Source organism: Ctenopharyngodon idella, chromosome 16 (assembly GCF_019924925.1).
Source record: "Ctenopharyngodon idella isolate HZGC_01 chromosome 16, HZGC01, whole genome shotgun sequence".
NCBI lineage: Eukaryota > Metazoa > Chordata > Actinopteri > Cypriniformes > Xenocyprididae > Ctenopharyngodon > Ctenopharyngodon idella.
The window spans coordinates 23848923-23863956 of record NC_067235.1 but is presented as its reverse complement, the minus strand read 5'-3'; the positions used below and the strand labels follow the sequence as shown (position 1 = coordinate 23863956).

At 36.1% G+C, this 15034-nt stretch overlaps 1 protein-coding gene across 1 annotated transcript in view; it reads left to right on the top strand.

The window, feature by feature from the left end:
- The window catches only part of itga8 (integrin, alpha 8), a 73347-nt gene that overhangs the window by 44343 nt on the left and 13970 nt on the right, over window positions 1–15034 (top strand). Inside the window, exons 21-23 of the mRNA XM_051866122.1 lie at window positions 1353–1445; window positions 10967–11046; window positions 14939–15019. Coding sequence (XP_051722082.1) covers window positions 1353–1445; window positions 10967–11046; window positions 14939–15019 — 254 coding nt within the window. The remainder of the gene's footprint in view (window positions 1–1352; window positions 1446–10966; window positions 11047–14938; window positions 15020–15034) is intronic.

Sequence of the window (15034 nt, the reverse complement as noted above, 5' to 3'; positions counted from 1 at the left end):
TAGGTTTGGAACAACTTGAGGGTAAGTAAATGATGACAGAATATTCATTTTTGGGTGAACTATCCCTTTAAGACAAAAACCTTTACATTTACATGGATAGCTTGTATTTCTTAATGTTTTATCACATTGCACCTGGTTATGACACATTGTAATGTGAACTCAGTTCTTGTGAAATATCAGATTTTCTGAACGGCTTTAAATCCATCATGGTGAAATTCTAAATCTGTAATCCATTCTGACACAGAGTTAAAAACACAAACATGAGTGCTGCAATGTCTTTGATGTAGTAATGAGGCAGGAATGCAGTGAATGTTGATCTAATTATGGCTAAGGTTTCTTATTAAACATAGTCTAAAAAATGCCCCATGCCTAGGTGTGCTCTGTAATGCATTGCCGAGATCTAACAGACTGTTTATTTCATTTCATACAGTCCTACTTATCTTCATTCATATATTCTGCTGTCATCCCGTTCATGCATCTCTGCAAACACACTGCCTCTTCTTGCATGAGACACTGGTGCTGTGCGGCACTAGCCGCAGAGGATCTGATTGCTCTCTGTCTGTCAGTTATGAGTTTAACAGATGCAGTGTATAACTGGTAATTGCAGCGCGTGTTTGAGAGTGGCTTTTAATGCAATTTGCACAACTCCATTAGCTGCTCTTCTGGGAACCAACTGGTTACGGTTTGACTCTGTTTTGGTGAGAGGAAGTGGTTGCCAGAGGAGGGAGATGGAAGAAAAGAGAGACTGATGTAGGGGGTTGATGAGATGACAGGGGTAGGGCCTCAGTGATGTATGATGTGATTACTATCAGAGAATTCATCATGTACTTTCTCTCCCTCGTTTCCTTTCCTCCATCCCTCCCTTGACCCTCCAGAGATAAGTTTTCACTGGATTATGCTAGTTATTGACCAGGTTTATTATTGCCTGGTTTTGTTTTTAGTGATGTCATATGCTTATTTTATTTTATTTTATTTGTTTTATTTTATTTTATTTGTTGTTGTTTTTTTATTTTGTTTTACTTTATTTTATTAAATATATTTTAGTTAGTTTTTTGTTACTTTTATTTTTACAGTTTAGAAGTAATGCACAGTATTTATAGGTGTAATATATACCTTTTATAGGTGTATAGTTTGTTATTTGTATGTTGGAAGAACATCTTTTTTCCCTACAATAAACATGCAATTTATTTTTTAAAGATTTATTTAATATAATATTTTAATATTTCAAATAATTATTAAAATGTTTTTTGGAGGTTCTGTTTGTGTTCCTCAGACATTCAGCATGTAGTTCTACACAGCAGCTATTATAGATTAAATAATGAAGATCTGAAATTTTTCTCTTTCTCTCTCAGGATCTTCAGAGGCTGAACTGCGAGCACAGAACAGAGAATGATACCAGAGTTGTGGTGTGTGACCTGGGAAACCCAATGGTGGCTGACACAAACGTAAGAGAGCCATGTCACATAAACTCTATTGATATGATGTAAAATATACAGTTTGATCCAAAAATGAATGAATGAAACATACGCTACAGTAGTACACTGACATGAATGCTTCGCCAATGTTTTGTGAGTATGTAGTACATACTTACATTTCTTGCATTACAGTGACAGTAACAAACCTCAGTTGTCAAAGGAGCGATAGAGTTTCCTTCAAATGTCTGTGCCATTAAACCAGATGTGTTATCATTCAGGTAACAAACTATAAACCTGTCAACAGTCTAACTAACTTAACTAACTTGCTCAGTACTCTTCATTTCAAACTATTGCTTTTCTTGTACAGCCACCATGACAGACGTCAGACAACAGACTGAAAAAAAAGATTTGTAGCGATACTGAGAATGCAGTATGTACTTGCATTGCATTATGAATTGCATTCTGATGCATTTTTCAACACATAAAATTGGGCTTGTGTTAATTTGCTAGTGCAGATTTTGTATTCTCGCGGACTTGCATATGTTGGCCTTAGCTTGCACTGAGAGCTTGAATCCCTCAGCGCATTAACATAAATGAGCAGGACAGAGGTAGGAGGATTTTAGAGGGTGAGAAAAGGGTAAGACAGCATATCAGTTTGCCCTTTAATAGCCAGATATTTATCAGTGCTGTCAGCTTACTGAGACTTCAAGTCCTGTATGAGACACCTGCAGATGCATCACACACACACACACACACACACAACTCTTGGTCACCAAAACAGGATGCTGAAATTTTGAAGGAGAGAAATCTTTTCAGTAATGAAACCAGAGATAAGTTCATTAACACTATTTTTTAATTCAGCAAAGACATTTTAAATTAATCAAAAAGTGACATTTATATTGTTACAAAAGATTATATTCATCAAAGAATCCTGAAAAATATATCACATTTTACACAAAAATGTTAAGCATTGATAATAATAAGAAATGTTTCTTGAGCATCAAATGATTTCTGAAATGTAGCATTGTCATCACAGAATTAAAATATATTTTAAAATATATTACAATAGAAAACATTTTAAATTATAGTTAATCACATACACACACACACACATATATAAATATATATGAAATCACAATATTACTTTTAACATTTACTGTATTTTTGATCAAATAAATGAAACCTAAGATATTAAGATGTGTTCTCAGAGAATATATTTTAACTGTTTATTTTTCTTAATATCTAAACAAAAATTAATTATTTGTTGTTTTCAGGATAAACCTCACTACATTTTGATATATTTGTGCTGAAAGCAAAATATTATTATTTGTCATTTTTTTTGCACTGTAAATTTTTACTGAAAATGACAAAAACACTGATTAAGGAAATATTTTTTTGCTGGGTATCATTTAATCAACCATATATCCAGAGGAAGGAAACCATGTTCCTCTCTCGGTGTGTGTTTGTGTGCATGTACGTGCCTTCACTAACCCAGATTTTTTTTAAGACTGCTTGTCTACTGGCCCCACGGACTCCCAGGAATCTGTTGTACAGATGTATTCATTCATGTGCCATTAAGGACACGCATACGTCTCCTGCTGAGATCAGCATGTATGTTCACTAAAGAGAAAACACACATGCCTTACGCAGAACTTTTCTTGCACAGTCAATAGCTTGATTTGTGCATTGTGTGATATTTTTTCCTTCTCCCTCTCTCCTCTCTCTTTCTTTCCTACCTCTTTCTTCCCAGTTTCTCTGTCAGGTTGATTTTGAACATTGTTAATGAGAGTACAGAAAACAAAACAGCGGGTTGAGAGAAAAAGTGGAATGATGGAGTGAGTGTGTGAAGGGAGGGTGTAAACACATTGGGACAAAGTTTGAGGTTCAGTCTAAACACGTTCTCCATCTATTTACTAGTCACCATGACAACTCGTCTCCAGCCATCCCAAATATCTCAGCCTGGGGTGCAATTACATTGGTTACAAAACACACTCTTGACCTGTCACAACACACTCCCAACACAACATCCTGCCCTGCATCTCATATACAGGCATATACACACAAACAAACACACACAGCCGTGTACCTGAGTATGTCCAGATCATCTTTACATTAATTTGTGTATTTTAAACTACATATTCATGGTTGGTGTTTTGTTGTTGTTGTTGTTTGCTATTTCTACTAGTTGTAATAGCTGTAATTTGTGAACTCTAAGGTGACATTAGTCCTCCTCTTCACCATCTCTGTTTCTCACTCCATCAGTTTCCCATTTTCTCAAAGCCCTCAGGGTGAACTGCTCATTAGGCTCAAGTCCGATTTATTCATGCTTCATCCCTTCAAAATCAAAGTAGGGAAGATTACTTGAGTATATTGTATCATTATCCCAAATAGATGTATGCAGCTGTTAAGGTTATTTTGGCTGTAGAAGAAATTTTGTGACTAGGATAGATTTCCAGACGTAATATATTTTGGAACATATGAAGAAAACCGAGGTCTGTCCAACTACAAAAAATGGCTTGATGCATCTAAAGTTCTAAAGCTGGCCGGATAGAATTACCGGATAGAAATTCTGTAAAATAATGAATTTGAGTTGCGGTAACTATAGTCCGCTTTGCAGAGAGGGTTTTTAATGGACTCACTGTCTTTGTGAATCTGTGTGCAGCATTCATTTCATCTTGCGCATGCTAATTGGATACAACATGTCCACTGTTGCATTAAATATAGATTTTTGTGCAGTTAATTCTAATGAACTAAATAATATAATCTGATAAGTGCCAAAAATTACATGATTTAAACCAATTTTCATTCTTATATACATAAGTATTATTTACTGTATTATTTACTTTATTTCTTTCTTATTTTTCTGAGAATTCATTTTTACATTGTGTATCACACACACCTGCATCTTTATTAGCCAGTTTACTCCCCTCCTTTTCTGTTTGTTTGGATTGCAGTGCTTGTTAAAGCCAAGGCAAATTGAAATGTAATTTGTCAGTAATTTGATGCAAAGCTGGTAAATGCTTGGACTCGAGCAGCGCCAGCTCTCTGAGAGCGGAGGCAGGGCAGAGTGGTTTATTACTGTGTTTACTACAGCAGGTCAAAAGATTATGTTGCTCATAAGCTATAAATCAGAGCATCACAACTGAATAGGCAGAATATTACCTGCGGATGGACCTGCGGTTTTAAAATGGTATTGGTCAGTGTGTGTAGGCAGTTGGCTGGATACTCAGAGGTCTGTGTTATTATATGTCAAACTGGCCTGTCATCTTGGTGGATTGTGGGTTTGGAAGAGAGCTTGTAGAGAAATTCTGTGGCAGCATGTAGAATGTCAAGGGAGCAAATCATGAGACAAAATAAATGCCTCACACAGAAGTAGCCTTATAAAGGTGAAGTGTGCCTCTTTTTTGTTTTTGGTGATAAAATACTTTCTTCTATCAAAGCAGTTCATAGTATTGGCTACAGATGACAAGCACATACTGTACCTTGTATTTTCCAATGTTATTTTAGTATTATTATATAATTTATTACAATTTTTAATTAGCTTAATTTAATTTTAGTTTGAGTAATTTTATGTGCTTTATAAGTTTTTGTTTTTTAATATATTTATATATAGCTGTAGGCTAATTTATTTTTATTTCAGTTTTAGTAATTTTAGTAATTCAACTTCTGTTAAACTTCAGTTTCTAAAAGTCTTTTAAGTTTAAGTCATTTGTTGCTGTTGAGGATGCTTAGCATAGAAACTCTGATTAGCATGGTTACCGTTAGCATTGACTAGTTTGTCTGAATAATGACAGATGAGGAGTGAGGCAGAAGGAGAGGTAGAGTGTTTAGCAAAAGTCATTTTGTGTTCAGCCAAAAATAAAAATGCCATCATTTACTCACCCTCATGTCATTCCAAACCTGTATGACTTTCTTTATTCTGTGGAACACAAAGGAAGAGAGAGTTGTTTGGCTCTGTGACCTGTTAACATGTTCCAGATTTGGAAGGAGGGGCGTTGTCATGGTGACAGGCTGTGTCATGGAGCCTCTGGAGTTAAACCCACATGGGCCAAATTATCATGGCACCAGCAGAGCAGGGTGACATGGCCACAGATCCCCCATCTCACACACATACAACAAGCAAACTAAGAGACCCGTCATGAACTCACACTTACAAAACACTCACACACTGCCGTCACTGGCGTCACTAAACAATCGTACCACACATGGAATCAGCGCGAGGCCTGTGATCAAATTCAATACATTTTTTTTTTACAATTCTCTTTTTTTCCTGTTTTCTTTTTCAAAACTTTCCAAGCTATCCTCTCATAGCCCATAAAAGTAAGTCATAACCATGTGGTGCAGCTCATTCATCACAAATATGCCATCACAAGACCAATGTGCAGAAAACATGTTAGTCACACCACCTCAAACGGTCTGGGTGCCACAAACAGTTCCTATATGAGGAACAGCAGAGTACTGACCGTGTTGTCTGAAGTAGAAGCTTCCAGTTGTATTGTATTTTTAGAAGGAAACAGTACAAACACATCTAGCTCAGTCAACTGACTGTGAAAGGAAGATGTGATGAAGGCTCTCCTGCACAATCGTTGAGCCACCAAATAGGGCACCAATAAGCCACCAATAAAACACTTTGTTTTATAAAGTGTTGGGAAATTTTGATGAACGTGCCTTTGCACATACACATTGGTTGTCACATCACATCAGTTGCTAATATCCAAGTCAAAACTAAAACAATTATTGACGTTACAGTTAGAAATGTCTAAACATCATTTTTCGATATAGAGTATGCTACAGTTTTTTTAAAGTTAATACTCTTTTTTTTTTTTTTTTTTTAAAGAAATTAACTCTGATCAATTGCAGCCTTGCATGGTGAGCCTAAGAGTCTTCTTTCATAAACATTAAAAATCTTACCCACCCCAAACTTTTGAATGGTTGTGTATGAAGTGTGTTGTACCTAGTGCTCAAATGAACTCATGATTACATTTCATGTAACATATTCATTCCTACATCCTCCACTGTCAGACTCAGGATTCGGTAGGTCTGGCGATGAATTTATTAACCAGTAGGTGAACAGCAAACAAGGCTTGCTAGTCCAGTATAGTGTTGTCAAAAGTACAGACTCCAGTACCAAGTCGGTACTGAAATTTTAAAAATGTGACGATACCAGCATTTCCCCCTAGCATTTTTTGCGCTGTTGAACGTATTCTTAAACACCTTTGATTGGCCAATGTGTTCACGTGCTTAACAGATATGTTTGTGAGTCTTGCTGTTTATTGAGTGCTTACACAGATACACACGGGAGCGTTTGAAAGCAGGCATCTATCAGTGGATCCATCTATCAGCGGATATATTAGGGATCCGCTGATATACGGATCCGCTGATAGACACCTGTTTTCAAACGCTCCCATGTGTATCTGTGTAAGCGCTTGGTGAAGAGCATCACAGATGTCTATTCACAACATGTTTTTGAAGCGTTGATCATTGTAGCCAAACTCAGACATATCTGTTGAATGCGTGAACACAATGGCCAATCAGAGGTGAATCCGCTCAACAGCGCTCAAAATACTCGGGGGAAATGCTGGTATCGTCACATTTTTAAAATTTCATTACCGGCTTGGTACCGAAGTCGGCACTTTTGACACTAGTCCAGTAGTAATTATATTTAGTAACATTAGTAACACTGGGCATTTTCTGCCTTTATTAGATGGGACAGTTGAGTAAAGACAGGAAGTTGACAGAAGAGCTACTGCACGGAGGGCTACCCATAAAGCCTTGGATCTTTTGGCTCTTAATTATAATAAAACAAACCTGCAGTTGTTTGTCATATAGTGATTTCCTTAAGTGAAGTGTCTTGTATTCTGTTAGTCTCGCTAATGTGAATCTTGTTATTTATATAATAATGGATGAAATTCCCTAGTAGTTTTAAAATAACAGTGTAAATGTCTTTTGTGAGCCATAAATGTGAATGACTCGCCCCATCTATTGCTCTCTTTCAATGAAGAGAGGAGTTTCATGGTCTGTAAAATAAAATGCATTGAATGAGTTTATTGTTTTACTGACTCCTACCTATTTTAGCTAATGTCACATTAGGGTGATATAAATTCACAGAATTTGGCAACAGTTAATGGCTTTAGTCTCTATCCACAACACCTCATATTTTCCAGACAAATGAAGCGATGTATTATTTCTTAACAGAGTGGGCTGATATTTTGGGAGCATCCTAGCGATACGCTTCTGATGACACTGTAAATAACAGACTGACAGGCTCATCTTTGACTTACGTTGTTCTTTGTTTTTAATCATGCAAAAACCAGCCATCTTCATGCTTTCTGGATGCACTCTGTCCAGCTTTGCTTGGTCAATCTGTAATCCATCTGAATAAATACCAGTGCACATATGTATTCAAACACAGTGCTTTTGATGTGTGTGTTTGTGCTGTTTCAAATGGAAACTGCATCTTATATTTCATTCCTATGTTGTGAAATGCACTTAATCAAACACACTTGAAGAACTTGTGCATTTTTCTCATGTTATATGCTGTATTCTGTTCTGAGTTTCATTAAAACTTTCGATTTAGAGTTATTGTCTCATTAGTGTAATTAGATGATTACTGTTGCCACAGAAACATATGAACCAGCCCTTGTAAACTCCAATCTCAGATGAAGTCTCATTTCTCAACACATGTATGAAGTTGCGGAGATATGATCTTCATTTGTGATTTACCAACTCTGTGGGTTTTAAAAAAGGACTCAAGACCACAAAAAGGGGCTCCGTGGCCAGTTCCCCTCTTTAAAGTTTAACAGCACTTGTTACTCTCACCCGTCTGTTATGAGGGGGCTTTGTAGTGAGGAAGGTTTCCGCCTGGGGAAGCTCATTTATGGGGCTCCAGAGTTAGCACATAGCCTTTAGCTAAAGGACTGGCCTTCATTAACCATCCCAGCAGCCATTATCAGACTTCTTCTAATGAACTACTCCATATGGACACAGTTACAGCCACAGAGAGAGAGAGAGATGATTGGTGAAATTTTACTATTTGTTTGTGAATGAAGATTTCAGTGTTTAGACTTTGTTCAGCAGAGCAGAAAAACTACAAAGGTTAATTAATCAAAGAAAATGGCTTTATAAAGACTTGTTTTTTAAAAGCTGACAGGCTTTTAACTGTATGTAAGGACAAATTGCAATTATATAAATACAATAAATATGGTAACATTTTACAATATGTTAACAATAGCTAATATGATAATGCAAAAGAATAATGAGCTATACTAACAAATATTAACTGGTTGATTTCTACATATACATTTTTAGCATTTCAAGAGGCCTTTTACACAGAATGCGTTTTCGTTTAACCATTGCATTCACATCTTGCATCTTTTGCAGCCTCTCGCACATGACACGCCATTCTAAAAATGCGGTATTCAAGTTAAACTTTTAAAGGTCTCTAGACGTTTCTCTTTTTTTCAGTCCACTGCACTGCGTCTTGTGTTTTTAAACGTAAAAATGTGTGAATAGCCTGCCAAGTTGTATAAATTACCATTAGCAGATTTAGCACTCTGGAATACTTGTTTCTGATTGGTCAATCGTGATATTCAGCAATCGGTAGAGATGTGTTGTTTATGAGTGACTTGTTTATTTGTCACATGACAAATGAACAGAAGACTCGGGAAGTGAACTACTCATTTATGTTTCTCATAATTTATCTTTGGCTGCATTATGATTTCCTAATACAAATATGAAGATTTAACATTTTAACTAATGAATAAAATGACTTGAATACAGATTTGTGCATTTTTCTGCACAAGATTCAAAAATCAAGTAAGTAAAATAAACCAGTCTTTACATCACTAGTGGTCAGATATCTTCTAATTAGGGATGCACCGAGACCAGTATCGGTATCAGGCCGATACCAAGCTCATGTACTTCCCCCGATACCAAGGACCGATACCTCACGTGACGTAACTGACAAAATTTTCTGTGCACAGAGACACTGGTGGCGACAGCAGAAACAATGTCAGCCTCAGGGGTGTGGAAATACTTCAGAATTAATGATGACAACCCACACATTGTGAACTGCATGCTAATCGCACTGAATGACAGACAAGAGGCACTCTCTCTCATGCGCACTCTCTCTCTTTCTTGCATGCAATCCCAGTTCTCTCAGACAGTGCGCGATCAGTTCTCCTTGCGCCTGAATGGTCAAATGCACAAATAGTTGTCAAAATGTCCATCGTGGAGTGTTTCACATAAATGCAGTCGGTTATGGCTTAAGTGGGCGTAAACAGGTGGGTGAAAAAAGGATATGTGTCAGTATATTACATCCATGGATTCTGTCTTAAAATGACAGTAGCCTAATTAAATACTTGTCTGTCATTAATGTTAGTAAAACAACAAAAGATAAATAAATGTGTGTGAGTGTATATATATATATATATATATATATATATAGTGAAATAAAATTACTCATATCATGGTCATATTGCCCACCATGACAAATCTGGTCACCCTAGGTTGTTTACATTGGTTCACAGTGTTATGTCATAAACATTTGTTCTGTAATATTTGTTTAACACTTTTGAAAGGCAGGTTAAAAAAGACTTGATGTTTGTTTTTGTTTTTTATTATGGCTTTGGTAATTATGCCCTTTGAAGGTTATTGGACACTGTGAAATTTTTGCCTTAAGTTTGTGACAAGCACATAAAAATTATTCCTTTTTTCATTGGAGTAATAATAAAGAAGCTGTCCTACATTAATTAGACTCACTGTGTTGTGCTTGGAAAACTGCCACATCACCAAAAAAAAAAAAATAGAAATTAATAAATGTATAGGCATCGGTATCGGCGAGTACCAGAAAAAAAATACCGGTACTCGTCCTTTGAAAATGGTATCGGTGCATTCCTACTTCTAATAATTGCTGTATATCAAACCGCTCATCCCGGACACGGTATATGAAGTTGGAGCTACTTGCATGTCTGTCATATCACGTTACTATACATACTCACATTCACATTTCACACAAACTAGCGCTATCTTGCATATCAGTGGTTTACTGTAATGAAAATGATCTCAGATGACATTATAAATATTACTGTAATGTTGGTGCAGTGTTCATCTTTTTTGCTTGGGTGATTGTTTAGTATATTGTAGCTGACTGCCTTTTTTCTTCATGGAAGCCTTAAGATAATATGAAGCTAATATTTATAGCTATAATTTTGACCCAAATCAGTATTTCATGTCCATTTTTATTGATTTAACGAGTTACATTTGTATACTTGTAGTTTAATAATTTTCATGTTATTTGTTGGGGGTATAAGAGCAGTGAGACTATCCAGACAGACCCCATACTCCTCCCCCCAGCATGTAAGACGGCACAGTGTTAATTGTGGTGGGTTTTTCCTGTGTGTGCCAGTGGGGGGAGAGCTCTATTCTGTTTTACTGAGCACTTACAGATGTCCCTTAAGCTTTTGATGTCTTCATGTTTTTCCCTTTCTTCTCTCTCTCTCTCTCTCTCTCTCTCTCTCTCTCTCTCTCTCTCTCTCTCATTTTGGCTTTAGTTGTCGGTTGGTTTACGGTTTTCTGTACAGAGGCTGGAAGATGCCCCTCCTACCATTGGTTTTGAGCTGCAGATACACAGGTACAGTAACTATCACCTTTCATTTCAACCACATCCCAGTTCAATTCAAGTAAGCATAATGTATTCTCACAGCAATTATCTTTAACTCACACACACACACACACACACACACACACAATCATTTGCATTTCTGGCCAAATCATTGTCAACACCCAAGTCCTTACGTTCCCACTGGTCATAAACTTATAAAGTGTGTAAGTGTGTCTGAGAAGCAGAATGTGTATGGCTAACATTTCTGGTCCAGGTATTCCCTATGTTGTTGGGTCCAAATGTCCCCACAAGGACAGTAAAACAATTTTTGGCATTGTGGGGACAAAATTTTGGTCCCCCTGAGGGAAATGGTTTATAAATCATACTAAATAGTTTTTTAAATGTAAAATTACAACATGTTTTCTGTAAGGGCTAGGTTTAGGGGTTGGGGATAGAATATTCAGTTTGTACAGTATAAAAATCATTATATCTATGGAGAGTCCTCATAAAGCACAAAAACTTAACATGGTACCGTAACTTCATAATTTCATGTATAGGTCTCTCGCACTACTCAGTTGTGTGTGTGAGAGTGAGAGAGAGAGAGAGAGAGAGAGAGAGAGAACAAGGTAAGTGGTGCGTGTCACTTTGATGTATGTTTTGGGGGGTCATTTTGTAAGCTAGGGCCCCAAATGTTGGTCGTTATAGAGCCAGACTTTAGAACAGGAAGCTGAGTGTTGATAAGATGTCCTTGGATGGGTCACAGAAAATGGATGGCATACTTTAAGAGACTCTGTTTGTCTATGTGTGGGTGTATGTGGAGAAAAATTGCAATTTTGTATTTATATACTGGGGTTTTTTTTTTTCTTTTTTCTTTTTTTTTTGGGTCGTCTGCTTTTTCATATTTAGGGGTGGGTCATAATGGTTAAATCATCCAATAGCCAGCTAGTCAAATAATCATTCATTTTATAAATAAATGTATTATTATTATTACTTATTAACATGATTTTTTTTTAAATAAAAATTATTTTTAAATTTTTTCACTGGCTAGTCAGTTTTGGAGCTTCACAATGCATATTATTCAATTCAATTCACATTTATTTATATAGCGCTTTTCACAATACATATCGTTTCAAAGCAGCTTTACAGAGAAAGCATGTCAACATTACAATTTAGAGTAATCTTTTATCAGAGGTGGTTGTGTCCAATTTTTGTAATTTCAGCAATGTACATACACAAATCATGCAGTTAGCTAACAATGTATTAATTTACGGTAGAAGCAATGAGCTCATGGAAGTAATGAATATAATATTGCATTATGCATTTAGCACAACAATCGCAATCACACTGTTTCCTCCCCACTTGGTTTGCATGTCCTTGGCCGTGTTCTGTTAAGCACAAGGGTGAAGCGTATTTGTTATAATAACACTCCTCGCTGTGATGTTACTCACACATATGCACAGGGAGGTTTTTATGAGCACATGTTAGTTTTGGGGTGTTGAGATGACTGCCAGGCTGCTCTCAGTGGAAGGGATATTTCCCTAAGGGTTTAATCTCTGAACCCTAAAGTCTCAGAGCAAGGTTAGGTCAAACAGGAGGGTGAGTCTACGTATGTGTATGTGTATGTGTTTTCGCCTGCAAATGTGAGTGTGCACATGTAATATGTTTGCACTTAAGTGTGTGTGCTGTATGAATGCATTTGTGGTGTGTGTCTTATCTGTTTCGGTATGTGTGTCTCTAGAGAATAGAGAAATTTTCTGGTGACTAATGTTAGCCACATGTTCCTCTGCCCACTCTGATTTTTCACCTTGAGACAGAATAAGAGTGAAAGACAGAGAAGGGGGGGAGAAAGCTAGAGATACAGAGAGATAGAAGCCAGGTGTCATGCAGCAAAAAAGATGTTTTGTCTTTCAAGTCTTCCACATTTGTGTGTGTGATACATATGGCTCTGATGGTTGATTTATTTTTTTAACTTTTAAAAGTAATATAAAATTATGTAATTATTAATAATTATAAAAAGTACACTACCATTCAAAAGATTTGTAAAGGTTTTTGAAAGTAGTCTCTTATGCACACCAAGTTGCCTTTATTTGATCAAAAATAAAATTGCACTGTATTTATGGTAAAACTGTGATATATTTTAAGAACTAAAATTATTTTCTAACATTAATATATTTTGTAACATTATAAATGTGCTTACTAATACATAATGTAACTTTAAAACAATTGAATGCATCTTTGCTGAATAAAAGTTCATTTCTGAGCCCAAACTTTTAATATATAATTTAAACAATATACTTTATGAATTATTCTTTTTCTACTTTATGTTGGTTGGATTCTGATTCTCTCAGGATGGAAATGTAGGTGCTGGAATGAATGTATCACATTTCTTGATTCGTGATTTAGTATTTAATAAGTCCTGAATGAATGAAACAAAATCTTACAAGGCTTCAAAGATTCTTCCGTCTCCTTGTTCCTTTCAGTCAGACAGTGAGTTTTATGGCATATAGTAAATATATCATTTTTGTGAGCCCGTTATTCCACAAGATCAAAGTTACAATTGTCAAACTTTTTATGTTTTTTTTTATGCATACATCCTCTCCTTTGACTTCTAGCTTCCCTGGAATTATATATATTTTTTTTTTGCTTTTAAAATTTGCCTCTATGTTTTTAACAGCTGCATAGTTACCAGGGTGACATTTAATAAGGTGTGCGTCACTGGCAGATATATTAGGACAGAATCTGAGATTATATAGTTTCTATAGACCAAAAAGAGTCCCATAAGTATTTAAAATACAGTACATTGTCTAATTATCTTATAATTACACACTTGTCACACAAAATTTGTAAACCAATTTTAGGACTTTAGTTTGTATTTCTTTTTGTGATTTCGCACATTTGGTACACTCTAAAAAATGCTGGGTTAAAAACAACCCAAGTTGGATTGAAAATGGACAAACCCAGTGATGGGGTTGTTTTAACCCAGCTGTTAGGTTAAATGTTTGCCCAACATGCTGGGCAGTTTTATTTAACCCAACTGTTGTTTAAAAATTACTATATGACTGGTTTAAAATGAAATCAAAATAATGACATTTATTTATAGGTTGGAAATTAAAAATCAGGCACATAATTACTAGGCAACAATAATAATCAAAAGGTGAACATTTATTAATAAGCAATTTAATAAATGTTCATTAATTAAACATATTAATAAATGTTAATTTCCAACATATTTTGGGTTCATTTTAAGCAAGCAATTCAGTAATTTTTAAACAATAGTTGAGTTAAATAAAACTACCCAGCAGGTTGGGCAAACATTTAACCCAACCACTGGGTTTGTCCATTTTCAACCCAACTTGGGTTGTTTTTAACCCAGTATTTTTTAGAGTGTAGTGTGTCAACAAACATCATGTCCAGATTTGTGTTTGTCCACACACTCCAGGTGAAATTCCTTTTTGTATAATATTTGCGTTCATTGTTGTGTTGTATGAAATGAGACAGAGTGCCGTCTAGTGTACCGGTGTGTGTGTCTGGCTGGTGGTGTTTCTGTGGTTTCCACTCCACAATGACTGGCGAGACAGTTGACTCAGGGAACTCTAGGACAGCGACATGCTCAGAAGAAAACAGTCTTGTTCCCTGTTCATCCTCTCATCCCCTCAAAGGACAGACACATTCACAGAACACAGATGCTCCCTGCCTCAGGCTCACACATGGAACTGTTCAGTAGTCTGAGACACTGTGGCCAGTTCACTAAGACCTTCTACAGAAGAGCCTTACTGTCTCATAGTGCACATTACATAACTCTGTATGTTACTGGCACTTTATTTTATATCAAAATGTTACCTTGATAATGTAGCATATAATGTTTATGGAAGTAAAGATTGTTGTTGCACATAAATGTTATTTTGTTTGTTTCTCTGAACAGCTCTAATAAGGACAACTCAAGAAGCGTTCCAGTGAATTTGACTCTAAGCATTGCGGCGAGAGCACAGGTGGAGATCAGAGGGTAAGTGTCTCTTTT